We start from the raw sequence: 21374 nt of genomic DNA on the forward strand, positions 1-21374 counted from the left end.
GGATCCGGTTAATGTTTGCAGATATTTCAATCATAGATTTGAGGCTATGATGTCCTTCATCTGCAATAAAAAAAATCCACCCCTTGGAGAAGTAGTGGATTTCTTTTGGAGAAAAGAGTACCAGGCAAGAGGTGCTCCTCATATTCATATGCTGTTGTGGATCAAGGATGCCCCAAAGTTTGGAACAGATGCTGATGAAGCAGTGTTATCTTACATTCAAGAATATGCAACATGTGCTATACCAAAAAGCACAGAAGAGAACAAGTTAAAGGAGCAAGTTTTACGTTTCCAAAGTCATCGGTGTGGAAAATACTGTCGACGGAAATACAAGAGCAAAGAAAAATACTACACTAAATGTCGATTTGGATTTCCTAGACCTGTTCTTTCAAATGGAAGAGTAAACAGTTTTATGTCAGCTGTGAGACATACTATCACAAGAAAATCACCTAAGAATACCTACAACCTTAAAAGAAAAGAAGAATCAAAAAATATAAATGACTACAACCCAGTCATTTTATCCATGTGGAACGCTAACATGGATATACAGTATGTAGCTGACAATTCCATTGCTGTTGCACGATATGTAACGTCTTACATTACGAAATCAGAAAAAACAGAATTGAAGGAAATGTGGGAAGAGATTTCTCACGAGAAGACTGTCAGTAAGAAGCTGTACAGTTTCAGTTTGAAGATGTTATCGCATCGAGAAATTGGATCCTACGAATGTTCAGATAGGTTATCTTCTGCAAGTCTCTACTCGAAGTCAAGAAGAATAATTTGGGCAAGTTTAGGCCTTGCAGCAATGAGAAATCGGGTACTGAAATCTGTAGGAGAAATTGAATATTTGGTCGATAATGACCCAGAAAGTACAGATATATTGAAAACAAACATGTTGGACACATATTATCCCAAGAGAAGTCAACATCTGGAGAACATGTGTCTCTATGAAGTGCTGCAGAACTACATTTATTCAAGGAAAGCCACAGAAGACATCAATAATGGAAAATATAAAGTCGTTGGTGAAGAAGGATGTTTGGTGAAGCAAACAAAAGGAAGTTTGATAAATCACCGGAAGCTGAGTTGCGACACTACTGACAAGAAAGAATTTTACTACTTGGCTCTTTTACAGTTGTTTAAACCATGGCGTACAGAGGATGAACTACTGGGAGAATTTCAAAGCTATGAAGATTCATTTAATGCTTGCAAAGACAGCATACAATGCAATACATTCACAACTTATCTGCAAATGTTAAATGAAGAAATTGAACAGGAAACTACAATTGCAGCAGAAATAGCTAGAGACAGTTCTCAGGACAGCCAAAGTTCAGGAACACACAGTCAAGATCCCCTAGGACAACCAATCATTGAAAATGAAGCATCAATAGCCATGAATGAAGTGGAAACGGCTATGAATCAAGCTCAAGAAGAATTTATAGACTTAGAAAATTTGGAAAGACAACTGAATCAAGAGCAGCAACAAATTTATGAAGAGATCAAAAACAAAATTGATCACGGATTTCTACATGTAAAAAAAGAGTGCTCATGCACATCATTTCATCCAATCAGGATGTATGTAAGCGGACAAGCTGGAACTGGAAAAAGTTTCCTAATAAAAGTCATCAGAAGCTACCTACAGCAAAAAACGGATTCTACTTTGTCTTGTGTGGTTACTGCTCCAACTGGGTTAGCAGCATATAACATAAAAGGAATCACCTTACATCGTTTGCTAATGTTACCAGTGGAGCATGAGAACAAAATACAATTCAACAAGCTAACTGGAGAAGCATCCTTGGAAGTTTCAAGAGTATTGAAGAAGATGCAAGTTCTCATTATTGATGAGGTGAGCATGGTATCAAACCTAATGCTTGCCTTTGTGCATTTAAGAATGCAGCAAATTTTGAAGACAGACTATGACATGTTATTTGGTGGAAAACACGTCATAGTTTTTGGAGATCTTTTGCAACTTACTCCAGTTAAAGGACAACCAGTGTTTAATACTGTGACACATGAAGACACGAAGAAGTCATTGGGAAGCATCGGAAATACAAATATTTGGTCCTTCTTTGAGTACAAGGAACTTACTACTAATATGAGGCAAGCAAACGATGAAGAATATGGAAGTATTCTGAAAGATATCAGGATTGGACTACTGACAGAAGTTGGCAAAAAAGCATTACAGAGTCGGCTGCTACATAATTTATTTCCAAAGGAAGAAATAGTTGCAGAGAAGATATACAAGAACATTGCAGAAAACAAAAGTGTCATCTGCTTAATGCCAACTCTACGTGAATGCTCAATATTCAATGAGGAGCTTTTGAAATTGGAAAAGGAAGAGATCAGGAAATTGGAAGCAGTGGACAAAATTGAGGATGGAAGAATTACTGTCACAGTAACAGGCAAACTGAAAAATAAATTGGACTCACTAGAGAAGAACATCTCCAAAACAGCTGGATTAGAAAAAAATCTATATGTTTGTATGAACTGTAGAGTGTTTTTAAGGAGAAATTTGGATGTTGAGAAAGGTTTAGTTAATGGAGCGATGGGAAGAGTTGTGGGTTTTATTAATTACCAGAAAAAAGAAGGAGTTGAATGTTTAAAAATAAAATTTGATCAGATAGATGAAGTTAAAGATATTTGTCGTTGTACAGTTCGTTTTATGCTTGTGAAAGACTTATATGTACGTAGGAAGCAGTTTCCGTTTTCTCTAGCATATGCTGTAACTATTCACAAGTCTCAAGGATTGACTGTAGATTGTGCATTTGTGAACATTGGTTCAACTGTGTTCAAAGAAGGTATGGCATATGTTGCTTTGTCACGAGTCAAAACATTATCAGGTTTATTCATGATAGACTTTGATGAGTCAAAAGTTAGTGCTGATACAAACTGTGTAAAGGAGTATAATAGATTAAGAAGAAGCTATGCTCCTCATTTAGGTCAGTATCCTGTGTTGGAGAAACGTGTAGTTTCTCGTAAAAGAAAAAATGAGAATATCTGTAGTGAAGATGTAGAGAAGAGGAAAAAAAAGAGGAGTGATGTAATTGCAAGCAAAAAGAAAAAGGAAAATGAAGAACAGGTTGTAGGATGTCATTTTGAAAATAGCTCTGGTGTCAACTGCTACGCAAATGTAGTGCTGAATGTTGCATTTTATCTGGAAAGTTTGCAAGAGCAGATAATAGTAAATCAGGGAAAAAGATTCTGTTCAGAGCTGAGTCTCCTTTTTCAAAAGCTGAGTAAAGATAAAACTCAAATAGAAAGTGCTACTGACATTAGAAAACTTTTAGATGTATGTTCAGGACGAACACAGTTTTCTCAAAATGAACAGCAAGATGCACATGAATTTTTGATGTATTTTCTTCAGGTAGTGGAAGAAGAAGGAGTTCCCATTGACATTTTTTTTGGTCTCTCTTATAAATGGGAACATAGTTGTGATAATTGTTATAATATATGTGGCTCTATTGTTGATAATGAAAGGTTTATTTATTTGACATTGCCAGACAGTAAAACAGTCACTTTTGCAAAATTAGTTAAAGATGCTAATCATAGCATGAAATGTGGTGAGTGTAATTCTGACATGTTTTCAACATTAATTTTAAAGGAATACGGACAGTATGTAATTTTAATGATGCAACGATGTAGAGCTGATGGTTCAAAATTGGATACTTTAATAAAGAAGTTTACAGGACAGCAATTATCAATTTCAGGAAAAACTTTTGTAACTGTTGCAATAATTTTCCATGATGGACCTACTGTTACTTCTGGACATTACACAGTTTATCTTAAATGTGAAAAAGGCTGGACACTGTGTAATGATTCTCAATTGATTTTCAAACAACGTTTGCCTTTTGATTTAGCAAATTCCTATCTAATCTTCCTGAAACCTAAATTTTAGAGAGACTTGGCAAGATCTGGACAAAACAATTTTACCATTTTACTGGATTACCATTGCAATTTTGTAAAAAAAAGATTTTTTAAATTATCATTTGGCCTAATGGAAAGATAACCAATTGTAATGTGGACTTTTTTAATTTTTAATGAAACTTTGAAAAACCAATAATTTAGAGATTATCGGTAACTTCTGCACATTTTAAATTTTGGAATGTTATTGGACTGCCATTGGAAATTTTTTCAAAAATGTTTTAAAAAATTACTATTTGGCCATGTGGAAAAGTAACCAATTCTATTGTGGACTTAATAAATTATTCAAAAAATTTTCGTGAACCAAAATGTTACAGAGAATCGGTGAGATCTGGACAAATTAAACTTTAGAATTTTATTGGATTACCGTTGGAAATTTATTCCAAAAAAAAATTTAAAATTACTATTTGGTCTAAAGGAAATGAAATCAGATGTATTTTGGAGTAATTTGAGATATAATATTGTGATTATACTTCTGAAACAAACATATCAGACGGTATTTTAAAGAAATAACTATTGGTATTAGATGATATTTTTTTACAATATTATGCATTTCTATAATGTTAAGTTTAAGTAAAAAAAGAATCAGGGCATTTTTAATACAATCTTTGTGATTGGTATTTTTTTTTGCCCGCTGTAAAATGATGAATGCAATTGCTTTCACAATTTATAGTGAAATGCAATATATTCTGAAAACAGCAAAAATAAGGCAAAAATATTTTTGGGAAAAAAATGTAAATATGTGTACTGTATTATAAAATGTTTTAAAAATATTAATACTTTTTTCTTTTTTTCCAGATAGATATAGAAAATTTTCGAAAACTACAAACATTTTTAAAACTATTTTTTTAAAAAACAAATGAATAAATATTTTTTCAGTGAGTATGGTAAGTCAATAATAATAATTGTAGTCTCTCAAGGACAATGTAATGTGATAAATGATTTTTAGTGTTTTTAAAAAAAAAAAAAAAAAAGTACGCGCACCGTACGCGTACGGTAAAAAAAAAAAAAAAAAAAAGTTTTTAAAAACATATGTAAAAAAAAGATGAAAGATAAGGTTGGCTCTTAAAAGAACCGTTGTGTTCATGCAGGGACAGAGGAAAGGAAGCATGGGAAAATTATTCAAAGCGACAAATGTGCTGATCTATTTTGTTGTTCACTAGGGAAACACTGGTCTCCCTATGGCAAATTAGATCTTTACAAAATGTGCAATGAATATCAACCTTCCGAAATCGAGGGTTCATTTCCAGAGGGCCAGCAAAAGGAGATTCTCCCCCCACAGATGAAGGGCTCACCTGACCTGCAGAAGAAGGAGTCAGCCCTGCAGATGATGGTCCAGGCTGAGCTACTGTGGATGTACTGGCTCGTCTTTCTGAAGAGTTACCTCCAAAAAGATGACCATGTGTCCTTCTGTGTACATCCTGGAGGTGTCTCTTCATGGTGTGATTCCCAAAGGAATACTTCCTGTTAGGATTACCTCTAGAAAGTACACGCTTACACAGCTTACAAGTCACTAAGGGTGCATTTACCTTTTGCTGGCCTTCAGGAAAAGTAAAATAATCCCATACATAAGAGGGCTTTTGTTTCCTCGATCTCTGCCTCAAGACAGTGCTGCTAGTGCTAGCCTCACTCTCAGAAGAGCTCTGCTGTTCTGCCATCGTATCCCAAAGACAAACCAGCTCCTTCTCCCAAGGGATCACAAGCAGAAATGAGGGGAATGGGTGTGGTGTAGGAGAGTTCTAGAACTGAAAGTAGTTTCAACCAATCAAAAGTTGTGTTTCATGATCACATGACCTACCGTACGCTTACGGTACGCTTACGGTACGCTTACGGCAAAAAGTACGCATGCGCGTAAAAAAGACACGCGCTTGCGCGCATGCGCATAACAGTCACTACCCGACACTTCCGCGTAACGTGCGCGTGTAGCGTAAGCGCGCACGCGTCCCACGCGCAGTACGCGCGGCTACGCAAAGTGCGTAACTAAACGCAAGCAGCGTAGATAGATAACGGACGTTGCGTAAACCGTACGCTTACCGTGAGCTTACGGTACGCGTACTAAAAAAATATTTTTTTTTTAAAAAAAGTACTGCAAATAAATTTTACATGTTTATTTTAAAAAATATATTTAAAAAAACATATTAAAGAATTTTAAAAATTTAATCATAGTCTTTATAAAAGGTAAGATAATTAAATTAAAAATATGTTAGAAAAAAAAAAAAAAAAAAAAAATTTGCATTTAAAAAACCTTGCAAATTCACTGAAAAAACCATGGGTTTCACACACGTTATAGTTAGGAATTAGCATTTAAAAAACCTTAGAAATTCAGTGAAAAAACCATAGGTTTCACACACGTTATAGTTAGGAATTAGCATTTAAAAAACCTTAGAAATTCAGTGAAAAAACCATAGGTTTCACACATGTTATAGTTAGCTGGACATTTTACTCGTAAAAAACCAATGAAATTGCCCCGTTATAGTTAGTTCAGCTAACTATAACTCGCGCGCCCGCAATGCACTGCTGATGACGTCACATATTACATCACTCATGACATGGTCAGTGACATCACTCATGACATCACTGATGACATCTCAAATGACATCACTGATGACATCACTGATGACATCATCCTTGTGATAGAGTGGCAGACCTCCTCTCACCCTAATATAACCTTTGACACACACATTCAAAAATAGAGACTAAAATTTTCAAAACAATGGACATACCAATACCAGTTACAACAACCTCTTCAGTAATTCTAAGATCCACATACACATCCACTCATTCACCAACAGTCCAATACAGTCACTCATACATGTACTCACTCATCATATGTACTCATACACCTATACATCCTGTTACACAATGCCACTCATCCATAGAGTTACTCACACACATAGTCACTCGTACTAATAAAGAATCAAACATACATTTACTTGCATATACAGTTATACACACACCACCATACTTACTTCTACGGAAACTTACACATACTTAGTCTTTTAAACAATCACTTATAGAAACACATACTTATTCATACAGGAACTCTTCCAATCTCTCACCCTTGCATATACTCACATATATACACACCAATAGTCACATATACTAGTTTTAAACATATGTAGTTACTCATAAAGACACTATTGAGACAGTCATTCACTCACTAACACACCCATACACACACTCATCCACCCATGCAGTCCTGCACACATGGTCTGTTCAACACATACAAACAGTGAGTCACTCATTCATGCACCTATGCACTACGTAATACCCCCCACCGAGCCATGCAGACACTCAGACTGATACTCAAAAAACCAACTAATAACCTATATAGACACCCATGTAGCTACTCACCAACCCATGCAGCCACTTATACACAAAGTGAGAGACTGATACAGATATATACATATTTAAACATTACTCACTAAAACATGTATTCACTATGATACACTTAATCAGTCAGTTAAACAATCAATTTTTCAAAAACAAATCATCCATTTAGACACTTATATACCCATTTATTCTTCCATCGACCTTGAGATATACATATATAAAACATATTTAATTTTCAGAAAAACCCACATTCACTGGATGATGTCATCAGTGATGTCATCAGTGATGTCATTTGAGATGTCATCAGTGATGTCATGAGTGATGTCACTGACCATGTCATGAGTGATGTAATATGTGACGTCATCAGCAGTGCATTGCGGGCGCGCGAGTTATAGTTAGCTGAACTAACTATAACGGGGCAATTTCATTGGTTTTTTACGAGTAAAATGTCCAGCTAACTATAACATGTGTGAAACCTATGGTTTTTTCACTGAATTTCTAAGGTTTTTTAAATGCTAATTCCTAACTATAACGTGTGTGAAACCTATGGTTTTTTCACTGAATATATATATATATATATAATCTACTGGCGGTTGGCAGTAGATAGTTATAGTTAGGACCTATTTTCCATAGGAAATCCGCAACATTCTATTGGGAATATCTTTGGCGCCGATTGACGAATCTTCGCGAAATTCTCCAAACTTTTGGCCAGCTCCGCTCCTACCCTGAAAGTTTTGCGGTGATCCGTGAAGCGGGGGCTGAGAAAAACGCGTTTTCCCCATGCAATTTCCCATAGGATCTGTTGTCGCAGCTACAGCCCGAACCGCTGAACGAATGACACCAAATTTGGCAAAGAGGTAGTCCTCCGTGCCTTTTGCATATTTGGTGTGAATCTGTTCAGTAGTTCCTGAGAAAATTAGGGTAAAAAAGTTAGTGATATCTATGGCCGCGGAAGATCCGCGGACCGTACCCGCACCATAAGCGCACCCTCCCCGAACGGAGCGCGCACCCTCCCGATCGCGCGCTGAATGCTAATTGGCTGTCGAGCGTCTCTCTACATTCGAAACGAGGAACTGTTGGCGGCCATTTTCTGCCTCGGTAGAAGCGAGGCTGAAGATGGAAGGGGAATAAGTGTGTAAAAGATATAAAGGGGGCAGAGTGGAAATACTCTGACCCTCTAGATCTGCTTAGGGGGTCCTGTGGCCCCCCCTTTTTAAAAAAGAAAAAGCGGCGAAATGTGCGCACGGTGCGCGCATCCTATCGCGTTGGATGCACGGATTCTCTCGCGGTGGGTGCGCGGATCCACAGCAACGTTTTTTGAAAAACGACAAGAAATCATTGGTTGTATAACAACTTTCTACACTGAAAGGTAGGGTGTATATTTTTGTTTTTTAAAGGTATGATTGTTATTGGTTAACAAAAACAGATTGTAAGGAACATTATATATGATAAGCTGATATGTTGAAAAGTCAAGCACACTTCCTGTCTTGTGTAGGAACATTGTGTGCTGAACTTGTGAGCTCAGTGCAGTGTTCCATGACCTGTTTCTATGGTAACAGGCAGAAGGCAGATTGGGGGAAGGGTTGAAATGTATTTCAGTTGGAAAGGGTTGAAATGTTTAACCAATAGAAATGTGTGTTTGCGTTTGAGTTTATGTGCGAAGGATTGTGATTTGCTGTTTACATGTATATGTGTGGAAAATGAAGGGGAAACTTTTCCATTCTTTGCTTTTGCTGAGAGGTGCACAGTGCAGAGATTCTGTAAAAGAAAATATGGTGAGTGATTGATATACTCCTTAATCTACAAAAGAACTTGAAAGATGAGTTATTTAATTGTGAGGGGATGTAGGTAGACTATTTTGATTTTAATCAGACTAATGTATTTTTCCTGCTAAAGTGCAGGGAGTACTTTTTTTTCTCTACAATGTGTGTGCATGTAGAAACCATTCTGTGATAGGCATTTGTGTTTTTCATGTGTTTGTAGACAGATAACTGTGCAGTTTTTATATTTTGGTAGAATTAGAAACCAGTCATTGTTTGTGAATTTGTGAAATGAGTTATGTTATGTTTCTATACTAAAATGTAGTACTACTTCTAGATGTGTTTTGATATAGTGCAAGGGATAGTGTTTTTTGTCTAGAATCACACAGTGAGTCTGTGTGCATTTGGGAACCACTGTGAGAGAAGCATTTGGTAATATCGTGTATTTGCTGACAGATAACTGTTTTAAAACATGTCATGTTGTCAAGTTTTAGTAGCATTAGAAGACAGTTATGGCTTATGCTTTCATTAAATGAGTGAGGCATTGACAGTAAATTGCAGTCGTGAAATATGTAGATTGTGTGCAGTTCCCTTACCACTTGCACTGTAGTGAATGAGTTTTGGTAAGCTCATAGGGATAGTGGTGCTTGTCTAGAATCACACTGTGAGTTAGTGTGTATTTGGGATCACTGTGAGAGAATCATTTGGTAACATCATGTATTTGCTGACAGATAACTGTTTTAAAATCTGTCATGTTCTGAAGTTTTAGTAGCATTAGAATCCAGTCTTTGCTTATATGTTGATTAAATGAGTCATGCTTTGACACTGATGTGCTGTACTTAAATATGTAGATTGTGTGCAGTTCCCTTATCACTTCCAGTGTAGTGAATGAGTTTTGGTAAACTCCTTGGGATACTGGTGCTTGTCTAGAATCACACTGTGAGTCTTTGTGCATTTGGGAAACACTGTGAAAGAAGCGTTTGGTAACATTGTGTATTTGCTGACAGAAAACTGTTTTAAAACTTGTCATGTTGTCAAGTTTTAGTAGCATTAGAAGACAGTTATGGCTTATGCTTTCATTATATGAGTCAGGCATTGACAGTAAATTGCAGTTGTGAAATATGTAGATTGTGTGCAGTTCCCTTACCACTTGCACTGTAGTGAATGAGTTTTGGTAAACTCCTAGGATAGTGTTGCTTGTCTAAAATCACACTGTGAGTCTGTGTGCATATGGGTAAGGATTGTGAGAGAAGCATTTGGTAACATTGTGTATTTGCTGACATATACCTGTTTTAAAACCGGTCATGTTGTGAAGTTTTAGTAGCATTAGAAGCCAGTCTTTGCTTATGCTTTGATTAAATGAGTCAGGCTTTGACACAAAAGTGCAGTCCTGAAATATGAAGATTGTGTGCAGTTCGCTTACCACTTCCACAGTAGTGAATGATTTTTGGTAAACTCCTAGGTATAGTGGTTGTTGTCTAGAATTACACTGCGAGTCTGTGTGCATTTGAGAACCACTGTGAGAGAAGCATTTGGTAACATTGTGTATTTGCTGACAGATAACTAATTTAAAACCTCTCATGTTGTCAAGTTTTAGTAGCATTAGAAGCTAGTCTTTGCTTATGCATTGATAAAATGAGTCAGGGTTTGACACTAAGGTGCAGTACCATGTACTATTCTGTTCACTGTGGCAGAACTGAAAATTTAAAAGTTTTACCTAAGCACTGTCCTAGAAGTAGTCTGATTATTTAGTCAGTTTCTAAGTACCAAATAGATTGCTTCAAATAAAAGTGTTCTGACATACTATACACTTGTCTTTTACACCTTCAATTTCCTAGTCAGTATCCATACACTTCCAGGAAACATCCTGTCACTTCCTTTGCAGTCCTCTAGAGACCCATTCAATAGCATGTACTAATCCATTGACTGTACCAAAACTCAAACACTTATAAATTCACCTAGACACTCTCTTTCCAGTACTCTAATGATTCAGTCACTGCCTAAGTATTCATGCACTGAGCCAGGTCTTAGCACATGGACTACGTCAAACCCATATCCACTATGCATGCAGTCCTCTAACCACCTACACACTTGTCTTTCACACCTTCAATTCCCCAGTCAGTATCCGCTCACTTCCAGCAAACACCCTGTCACTGCTGTTGCACTCCTCTAGTGACCCATTCAGCATCATGTACTAATCCATTCACAGCGCCAAACCCTAATAAATTCACCTAGGCACTCTCCTTGCAGTACTCTAATCATTCAGTCAGTACCCAAGTACTCATCCAGTGACCCAGGCCTTAGTATATGGACTGCTTCAAACCCTTATCCTCTATGTATGCAGTCCTCTAACCACCTACACAATTGTCTTTCACACCTTCAATTCCCTAGTCAGTATCCATACACTTCCAGGAAATACCCTGTCACTCTCTTTGCAGTCCTCTAGTGACCCATTCAGCACCATGTACTAATCCATTCACTGTGCTAAAACCCAAACACTTATAAATTCACCAAGATACTATCTTTGCAGTACTCTAATCATTCAGTCAGTGCCTAAGTATTCATACACTGAGCCAGGCCTTAGCACATGGACTGCTTCAAACCCCTATGCACTATGCATGCAGTCTTCTAACCACCTAGACACTTGTCTTTCACACTTTCAATTTCCTAGTCAGTATCCATACAGTCCAGCACTTGTCACTGCCTTTGCACTCCTCTAGTGACCCATTCAGTACCAAGTACTAATCTATTCCCTGTGCGAAACGCCTAGCACTTATAAATTCACCTAGGCACTCTCCTTGCTGTACGATAATCATTCAGTCAGTACCCAAGTAGTCATGCAGTGATCCAGGCCTTAGCACATGGACTGCTTTAAATGCCTATGCAGTATGGATGCAGTCCTCTAATCACCTACACAGTTGTATTTCACACCTTCTATTCCCTAGTTAGTATTCATACTCTTCTAGCAAACACCCTGTGAGTCACCCAGTGTGTCTCCTTGTAGTACTGTAATCATTCAGTCAGTTAGCATGTAGTCTTTTAGTTAGGTAGGCTTTAGGGCATGAACTGCTTCAAAGTAGTATGCACTAGGCATGTAGTGTTTTAATGATCGTCACACTTGTGGTTCAGGGCTATAGTTTCATAGTCAGTTTTTATATAAAATGTGTTTGTACAGTAATGGAATAGTATAAATTTGAAAGTTATTAATATACATTTATTTGTGATTCTTTTTTACAGATACAGAACAGGAGTGTTTCTCATCTGTTTGCACTCTTCTCGTGCAAGATTGTTTGGATGAAGGGTCCTTAGGTGTTTCATCATACCTGCTGTGCCGCACGAGTATTTTTTGTTAGGATCTCCTCGTAACAGAACTCTTTGGCAAATCTTGCGAGTGACGAAGGTGGCATTGGTCTTTGTTTACTCCTTGGAAAAAGTAAAAAATGTACTCACCACTGAAGAAAAACGTTGTTGGTGTGGTGCCTTCTGCAAAACATTTTCTTCAGATTCGGTAAATATTTTAAAGCGGCAACATTTACAGTTTTTGTAAGTGAAACTTATAAAATTTTGTTAGCTTTATGCATTTTATATATCTGTGATTTGTTTCTTGTGGTATTTTGTTGAGAATACCATGTTGTTGTTTTTTTAACAATCTTTCTTATTTTCCAGGTCTGTCGTCTACATCCATTGTCCCCACAGTAGTGTTCCGCCTTGTTGTTTTTTATTATTGTTGTTACATTTTGTTTATTAGTTTATTGTTCATATATATGTTAATAAAAAAAGAAAGTTTGAAAATAGTTTTTCGTTTATATATTTATTATTATAAAAAATAAAGTTTGAAAAAAAAATTAATAACGTTTTTGGTTGTTCTCTTAACTGCTGTGTGACTCTTTTTTGTTCTTATTACTGTTATTTGATGGAGTCCACCATGGTGTTAAATTTTGGGGCACTTATCGCTGGAATACTGGTGATATCTGCAGTTTGCACCAACTTCTGAATAGTGTGTTAGATTTATCTCAACTTTACTTCCGTTAAAGTGCTGATAATGAAATGGAGAGTAGCCGTTCCCGTGCAAAAAGACACGAGGTGCACCTTTCCGATTTATTCTAAATACTAAAATCCTGTATTGAATTGCACTGAGGTAGTGGCTGCACTTACAGTGTACACACAAAATCTATTAAGAAATCTCATTGTATTTATATTGATTGGGAATAGTGCGTCAGGTGCTGGATCTTGATGAGATACACTGCTCAGTTCGTATATTGTTCTGCACACGAAAAAAATCACATCACAACTTTCACACCAATTGCAATGCGAAACAAATTCCGGCGATAAGACACGTTAGCACCAGGGATTTTACACCTGCTTTCTGCTGGTGTTAAGCAGGACAACTACCTGCACCATGAAAGGGAACACAGCCAAGAGCCACACCAGAACACCCACAGGTACCATAGAGTCAATGAGCATGATACAGGGATACCCATGAGGGCCAGAAGACTCATCTCAACAACTCCAGGACCGCCAATGCCCCCCAAACCCACATCTTAGTAAGTGTGCCCCTGTGGTCATTGTCTTAGCATGATAGGCACGAGCCCTGCAACATCACAGTGTGCTGTCACCTCAGCGTTGGCAGTGAGCCTGGATGTGTAGCTACGCACGCATCCTCCTGCATGCACAACTGGCGTGTGCTGGTGTGGGGTTCACAGGTCAGTGCAGGGGTGTGCCTATCCGACAAGGGGAACGGGGTGTCTCGGACATGTCCGTATACAGGAAGTGCGGTAAGTGTGTCTGTGTTGTGGTGTGACCTGCTACAAGAGCCGCAGCAGTTGATGTTGTAAACTGGCATGCACCACCTCCAAACGGCACTGTGATGTTGTAGTTGGAATGTAGCAGGACATGCGCAAATAGGCATTACAATGGTGTGCCGTACGAGTGCACGAGATACAACAGCGCACCGTACAAAAGTGTGGGGGCTCGTGGGAGGGAGGTGCAGCCGTTTAGCAACATAACACACAGTGAACTCGACCATGTGCCACATGCTGGGCATCTCATCCATAATGACCACGGTCGCAGACATCCCACAACACCAACGACTGGCCTTTGTACACGTCCTGTATGAATGCAGCGTGGTTTTCACTTCTATGCTCGTTCAGTGGTGTGATGTTGGCGGGTTGTGTGACTTGTGCTGCTTGTTGGTGTGTTTCATTTTGGCCATTGTTAGTCTATGTGAGTTGTACTTAATTGTGCATGTGTGCCATTCTGCCCATCTCCCCCCCCCCCTCCCCCACTCCCTGCTTCTTCCTCTTCCTAGTGCTGTTGTGTCTATAATTGTGTTGCTGCACACATAAATACATGTAAAGAATAAATTAGAATAGTTCCTTGATTCTTTTAGGTTTCAAAACTTCTCTATTGGTTTCTTTTTAATTTTCCATATGAACCGTTTTTTTAATATGCAACAACACATAGAAGTCAGAAGTGCAACGTATTCTATCAACACACTTTCTAGAACATTCTACAACACGTGCAGGTTAAAAGTTTATCAATTTTTTAAAACTTAACGATATTTTTTTGTAACATTTTCTAACACGTGCAGGTTAAAACTTGACGATTGTTTTAAGTTCGAACAGTGCCTTCCAAATGCAAGTAGCAGGTGTGGTTGATCTGAGCAAATTTTATCCTTTGATATGTACTACACGTTGAAACTGCTTTTTCTTAACCAATCACAAAGATGCTTTTCCACAAAACTAATGTGCCCCCTACTTTTAAAAAAGAATGCTTTTCATGATATCGTCAGAGATAAGTTATAGATAGGAATTAGCATTTAAAAAACCTTTGAAATTCACTGAAAAAACCATAGGTTTCATGCACGTTATAGTTAGGAATTGGCATTTAAAAAACCTTTGAAATTCACTGAAAAAACCAAAGGTTTCAGGGGCGTTATAGTTAGGAATTGGCATATAAAAAACCTTAGAAATTCACTGAAAAAACCATAGGTTTCAGGGGCGTTGTAGTTAGCTGGACATTTCCCTCGTACAAAACCCTAGAAATTCCCCTGTTATAGTTAGTTCAGCTAACTATAACTCGCGCCCCCGCAATGCACTGCTGATGACGTCACATATTACATCACTCTTGACATGGTCCGTGACATCACTGATGACATCACTGATGACGTCATCTATGTGATAAATTAGTACACCTTCTCACACCCTAATATAACTTTTGATACACCAACTCAAAATTTCAGACGGCCATTTTGAAGACCATAGATACTCCAATACCAATAACTACATACCCACTCATTGACTCTTAGGTCTACATGCACCTCCACTCACTCACCTGTACAGTCACTCATACTTACAGTCACTCCGTACAGACTATCATATGCATTTATACAGATATATAGACACTCACACACTGCCAATCATCCATTGAGGTACTGACACACCTAGTCAGTTGTGCAAATAATTAAACACAGTCCAATTGACTCACCTATACAGTTAAACACACTCAAGATCATTTACTTATAAAAATACTAAAACATTTTGACACTCTTATTCAATTACTAGTACAAGCGCACACTCATCCATACAACCAGTGCCGCAATCACACACTCTCACATATAGTTATTTACTCTTATACACATATACACTGTGTTTCACATATGTAGTTACTGTCACATGTACAACTGAGATATACATTCAATCACTAACACACCCTTACATACACTCACCCAACCATACAGTCCATCACAGTTGCACTCTTAAAACCATGCACCCATAGAATCACCCACTCACACATCTATGCACAGAGTCACACACACCCCACCCACACATACACTCAGGCACCCATACAGATACTCAGACAACCAATCAATAACCCATAGAGACACTCATATTGCTATTCACAAAACCATGCAGCCGTTTATACACCAACAGATGGACAGATACAGACATTCACACAGTTTAGTCACTAGTCTGCAGTAAGATACATTTAATGACTCACTTAGAGAGTTATTTACGCACCTAGAAAATCATCCATTCACACACTTGTACACCCACTCATTCTTCCACCGGCCTTTCCCTATATATATTAAACATATTAAAACTGTTCAGAAACACATACTCAATGGATGACGTCATCAGTGATGTCATCAGTGACGTCATTGACCATGTCATGAGTGATGTAATATGTGACGTCATCAGCAGTGCATTGCGGGGGCGCGAGTTATAGTTAGCTGAACTAACTATAACAGGGGAATTTCTAGGGTTTTGTACGAGGGAAATGTCCAGCTAACTAACGCCCCTGAAACCTATGGTTTTTTCAGTGAATATATATATATATATATATATATATATATATATATATATATATATATATATATATATATATATATATATATATATATATATAATTTGATTGTCGCATACTACAGGCCCCCTTTCCTTCTAAGATACTATGGTTAATCATAGATTAAGTGATATGATGTTGATTTTGGGAGGGGGGCTTCTGAATATTTTCTTCAGTTGGCTTTATTCTTACATTTGAACATTTTCATTAACTCCTAGAAACAAGAGCCCAGGAGAAGAGGCGGCAGCACCACCAGTCCCTACTGCGAGCCTCCATTGGCAGTCCCAGCAGAAGCATCCCAAGTTCTTATGCACCTTCACCTCAGCTTTCCCCTTCCGTCACTGCAGGTTTTGCAAGAAGCTCTACTCAACGATCTCAGTCCTCGGGCCTTGGCGGATGTTCGCTCCCAGCCTCTATCAGCATGTCAGGTTTGTATCCAATCCAACCTCCTAGTCTTTCTAAACTCATTCCCTCTCTGCAATCAATGGCAAAGCCAAGCCTTCTAAATAAGGCCTTGACCAAAAGACTCTCTCCTTTGCTTCACCCTGGCATGCCCTCTCTGGGTTTCCTGAGTGAGAAGACCAGCAGACTTGGCAGAGACGCTCCTGCTGTTGGCCATCGCAGAAAGGCTAAGCTAGTCTAGTCCATTGTGTTGATCAGTAGCTACAGTGCAGACAGACAACTTTTACCCTCATCTTGGATTTAAGATGACTGTGGATTTTGTTGAGAGCACACTTCCTATCAAGCAATCATTTGATGTATGGAAAGGGCGGCTCACCTATCGCTTGCAAGAAGAGTGGAAGTATATGAAGACCACTTGTTGCAGAGTTAAAGGATTGCGCCTCAAAACACAATGTATATACTATTGCGATCTAGTGCACAAACCATTTTGTTACATGTTTATTGTACAAAGAAGTTCTTATAAAAGGTGAGCATTTTGTCATATTTATTTAAACAAATCAATGGAAAATGTTTAGAGTAATATTATTTTAAAGTGCAACTTCTGTTGGATTACAGTTGTTGCTATTCCCAAAGACTATTTTCCTCTTTTTTTTTTTTTTATAGTTTCTAAATAGTAGTAATTTCATTTGATTTATAATGTCATGCCAGTACCTCTTCTCATTTAAGCTGCAGGTTTAGCTTCTGGCCCTTTCAGATTATTGCTTACATGCCTACATATTTTTTTTTACTCTTTGGAACACATTTTTAATGACACAAAATATGTGAATCTTTTTTCAAAGTCGTGGGCACTGTTGCCCTTATAAACCTTTGTTCCCGCAAGAGTACAGATGGGAAGGTGATTTCAATAATTTATATTTTTGCTGATTGTTTTTTTGTCTTTACTTATATTGCTGACAGTTATGAATGGGTGTTTGTTGCTCCAGAGACAGCTGTGCAAAGACAGCAGTTAAGGACCACATTCAGTAGCCTGGGAAATAGCTGGGACTGTCTATTTCTCTCTCTGCTTAAGGCTGATCAGTACCATATGTAGATTGTAATTTTTCTGATAATTTTCTGTGCCTTAAGCGATGTAGCCAAGGAAGGAGGATGGCGATCTTTGAGAGAGAGAGAGAGAGAGAGAGAGAGAGAGAGAGAGAGAGAGAGAGAGAGAGAGATTACCGATTGACCTAGCTAAAGTTTAATCTTTGGGCAAAAGTTGGTATTCATAATAACTTTGAATCCTGTTGTAGACGTTGTCTCAGTTTGTACTAATGTGCTGGAAAAGTGTATCTTGTAGGATCCGGGTCTTGTGTTTATACAGGGGAATGCATATATACTTGGATAGTGTTGAGATGAATAAGACGATCAGTAATTGTGATGGGCTAAAAAGGGCAAATGATGGTTCGTGAGAGATGAGGAGAGATGAAGAGCTGAAGATGTTGTGGAGCCTTAAGGCGGTAATGCAGTTGCTGGTCCACATGCATCAAAGCCCACATGCCTTTCCATGGCTCCTTAATGTTGTGAATGTAAATACAGTGGAATGTACAGCTATATTTAACAAGGACAGGGAGATTGAATCAATTCACACACTAATGGTCATTTTGACACTCTTAGTTACTGGTGTCTGCTTTTGTTGGTCATTGGTTGTCATGCACTTTATCTTTGTTTGTGTTACCAGTTGCGCGTGTGTGTGTGTATGTGCACATGAACATGTTAGTTTATATATTGATGTTTATTTGATATTTGCAAAGCATGCAAACTTATTTGTTCCTAAAAAATGTAATACCTCTTTCGAAGTAGGTGTACAATCTAATATTTTTTGGCAGCAACAACAAAAAATATGTTGTTGAAAGATGAGGAAAGTTAATTATGACCGTTGGTGTGTGTCATGTTATTGTGATTGCTATTTTATATGTCGCTATTAGGTTTAGTGATGCTTTAATAACTTTGACCCCTTTTCTTCATGAATCTTTTATGAAAGAAAATCTCTTTATAGTCCGCTTCCATGGAAGCATACTTTAGCTAGAAATAGCATTGATGTTTCACCAAATTAAAGTAGGACAGTCAGATCTATGATCCAATTTAGTATTGTTTGTTTTCCTTTCACCTGAACAATTTTGACATGTGGAAAAATCAAAAGAAGCCTTCATTATGTGGTAGTGAAAGAATTGAACTGTTTATGAATATGTCACCCTTAAAAAGTATTGCTTTCAATTTGGAATACAATATTTTTTGTTTGTAAAGACTTGTGTGGGGTCTTCTGTTTGCAGTAGCTTGTATTGAGTCTCGTATAATTGATTGTTCTAATCTGTGGAGGTTGCATGTAGAAACATGTAAAACTTTAGGAATCTGCAATAGTCACAGAGACACCTTTGTGACATAAAGGAACTTTTATGCTTGTGTGCAATTTCACCAAGCTGTAGATGCAGTAAGTATACTCTTTGTCTACAGGTCTGTTATTCACTGGTGAATAGTTCTTACTTCTTTTCTCTCTGTCCACTTTATAAGGCCCCTCATTGGAGATTTCTTGCCGGTTCCTATGTAAGATCTTTAGCTCCATGAGCTTGGGGGTTTGGTCTTTGCTGTGCAGAGAAGACATTTCCGTAAGAAATGGGTATGGTGTGTATTAGCCTGGACCACTTTGTGTATTCCAAAATCGTTTTGATGGCAATGTTTCAGCAACTGATATAACAAACAAACAACATTTTTGATTTTATTGATGTTTAATAAATTGTCATTGCTAATATTAGATCTACAAAATAAGTTTGCAGTTAAAACTTATTATCTTATCATTGCATTCATTGTAAAGTTAAATAGGAAAAAAGAAAATGCTAAAAGCATAATGTTTTTATTTTAAAATTCTTCTTGTGACTGTCTACTAAAGAAGTGACAAGTTTAGTTCTAAGCAATATAAAAGATAGAAAGGATCTCCTTAAAATATCTACCGGTTGTACATGGACATGTTTCTAATTCACATTTTGCTAAGGTGTAATAAAGGGTTATTAAGTATCATTAGTATTCAAAATCGCAGTATACAAAGCAAAGCATTGGTGAACATGTATAAAGAGGAACAGCAAGGGAAGTGGAGTGGAGTGGCTGGAGTCTAGGAGAAACCATTATGAGAAAACTGAACTAAGGCTTCTATGGAAGCACCTGGTGCCACCTATTGTCAGATCCTGGTTTATTGAATCAAGATTTCAGGTTATTTAACCCCAGAGATGGAATTTAACAAACTTGCAGCTAGAGTGGGAATTCTGTGTTTGTTTCCTTAGCATTGGGGTGGATCCGTAGATGTTCCTGTAGGAGGGGCGGAGTGCTGGCCATTGCAGTAGTAGTAAACTCTAGTAAAAAATTGCTGTATGGCTCTTGACAAACCTTCCAAATGTTTTTTGCACCCAATGATGCACCTACACAGAGTGCCAGAAAAGGTTAAAGCGAAGATGCAAATTGATTGAGAAACTTCCTCAAAATATAGTTTTTTATGGGTATGGAGGTGAAGGTAATTCTCCACGTAAAACCTATTTTCCAGGTGGAAAAATAAGTTAAAGGTGCTCCTTAACCCTAATTACGATTTTCCTAAAAGGATGTCTTCAACATCAAGGCCCCAGGCAACAATGAAGGCTGGTCCCCAGCGTCTTCCTCCAGTTAACACCTCAGGATGCAGCCTTCCACTTCAATGTCTGCAGCCACCCCTCTTTTTTACAAGTTTTCATTTGCACACATTTAGCCTAAAGACCACACTCTTGCCGTGATTGTCTGAAACTGATGTTGGGACATGTGTTGGGATTGCCTAAGACCTTTCTCTTGTGGAACACAATCCTTTGATTGTGAGACACAGTTAGAAGCTTAAAAATAGTTGAATAGTGACACGTACTTGGCTGTTTGTCTTTCAGAGCCACTAACGCTGTCTTCTGCATCTGAAATGACTAATATTCTGACATGGAAAAATACATTTTGCCAAAGGCTCTTTCAGATATTGAAGGAATTACTCCCTGCAGCAGCATTCCAAACTAGAGTCCCATCATTGTTTGAGAAGGGGATCCCTCCAACCAGCCTGTCTAAGATTATTACATTCCTTAGCCAGACCTATCATGCAGCAGAATAATATAAACGATAATTCCAAAATAATATTGAGCGAAAAAGGTGTTTTGTGGAACCTTTAATGCTTCCACCTGTGGAATCAGTTGAAGTAACATAGTACAGATCTAGTAGAGTTTGCCTTGTGTGTCTATGGCAGACGGTCATCACACACCGGCGTTATTAGGTCATGTGGAATCTTGTGTAGGGTGTAAATCTAAAGTATTTCACCATCATCACTGTCTGGCATTAAGACTTTATCAAATTTTTTTATCCCTAAGATTGCATCTGATGCCATTGACTGTTAAATGGGGATATGGCAGTTTCTTTGCGCCAGTTCTTTGATGTTGTTTTATCTAAATATATGGAGTTTCTTTTTGGAATCCATTCCTGAATGTAGGATTAATCTTTTTGTTTTTGCTAGTTAGTGCTAGTTATTCATTTAATAGATAATTAGAGATACAGTGGTTGACTAGTCTTTTACAGCACATGCTACAAAGGTCA

At 37.8% G+C, this 21374-nt stretch overlaps 1 protein-coding gene across 11 annotated transcripts in view; it reads left to right on the forward strand.

The window, feature by feature from the left end:
* The window catches only part of AGBL5 (AGBL carboxypeptidase 5), a 468371-nt gene that overhangs the window by 327971 nt on the left and 119026 nt on the right, over positions 1–21374 (forward strand). For all 11 annotated transcript variants that reach the window (XM_085613234.1, XM_085613239.1, XM_085613240.1 and 8 more), the window contains one exon: positions 16571–16780. In XM_085613234.1, coding sequence (XP_085469360.1) covers positions 16571–16780 — 210 coding nt within the window. The remainder of the gene's footprint in view (positions 1–16570; positions 16781–21374) is intronic.

Source organism: Triturus cristatus, chromosome 6 (genome assembly GCF_964204655.1).
Source record: "Triturus cristatus chromosome 6, aTriCri1.1, whole genome shotgun sequence".
Classification (NCBI taxonomy): Eukaryota; Metazoa; Chordata; class Amphibia; order Caudata; family Salamandridae; genus Triturus; species Triturus cristatus.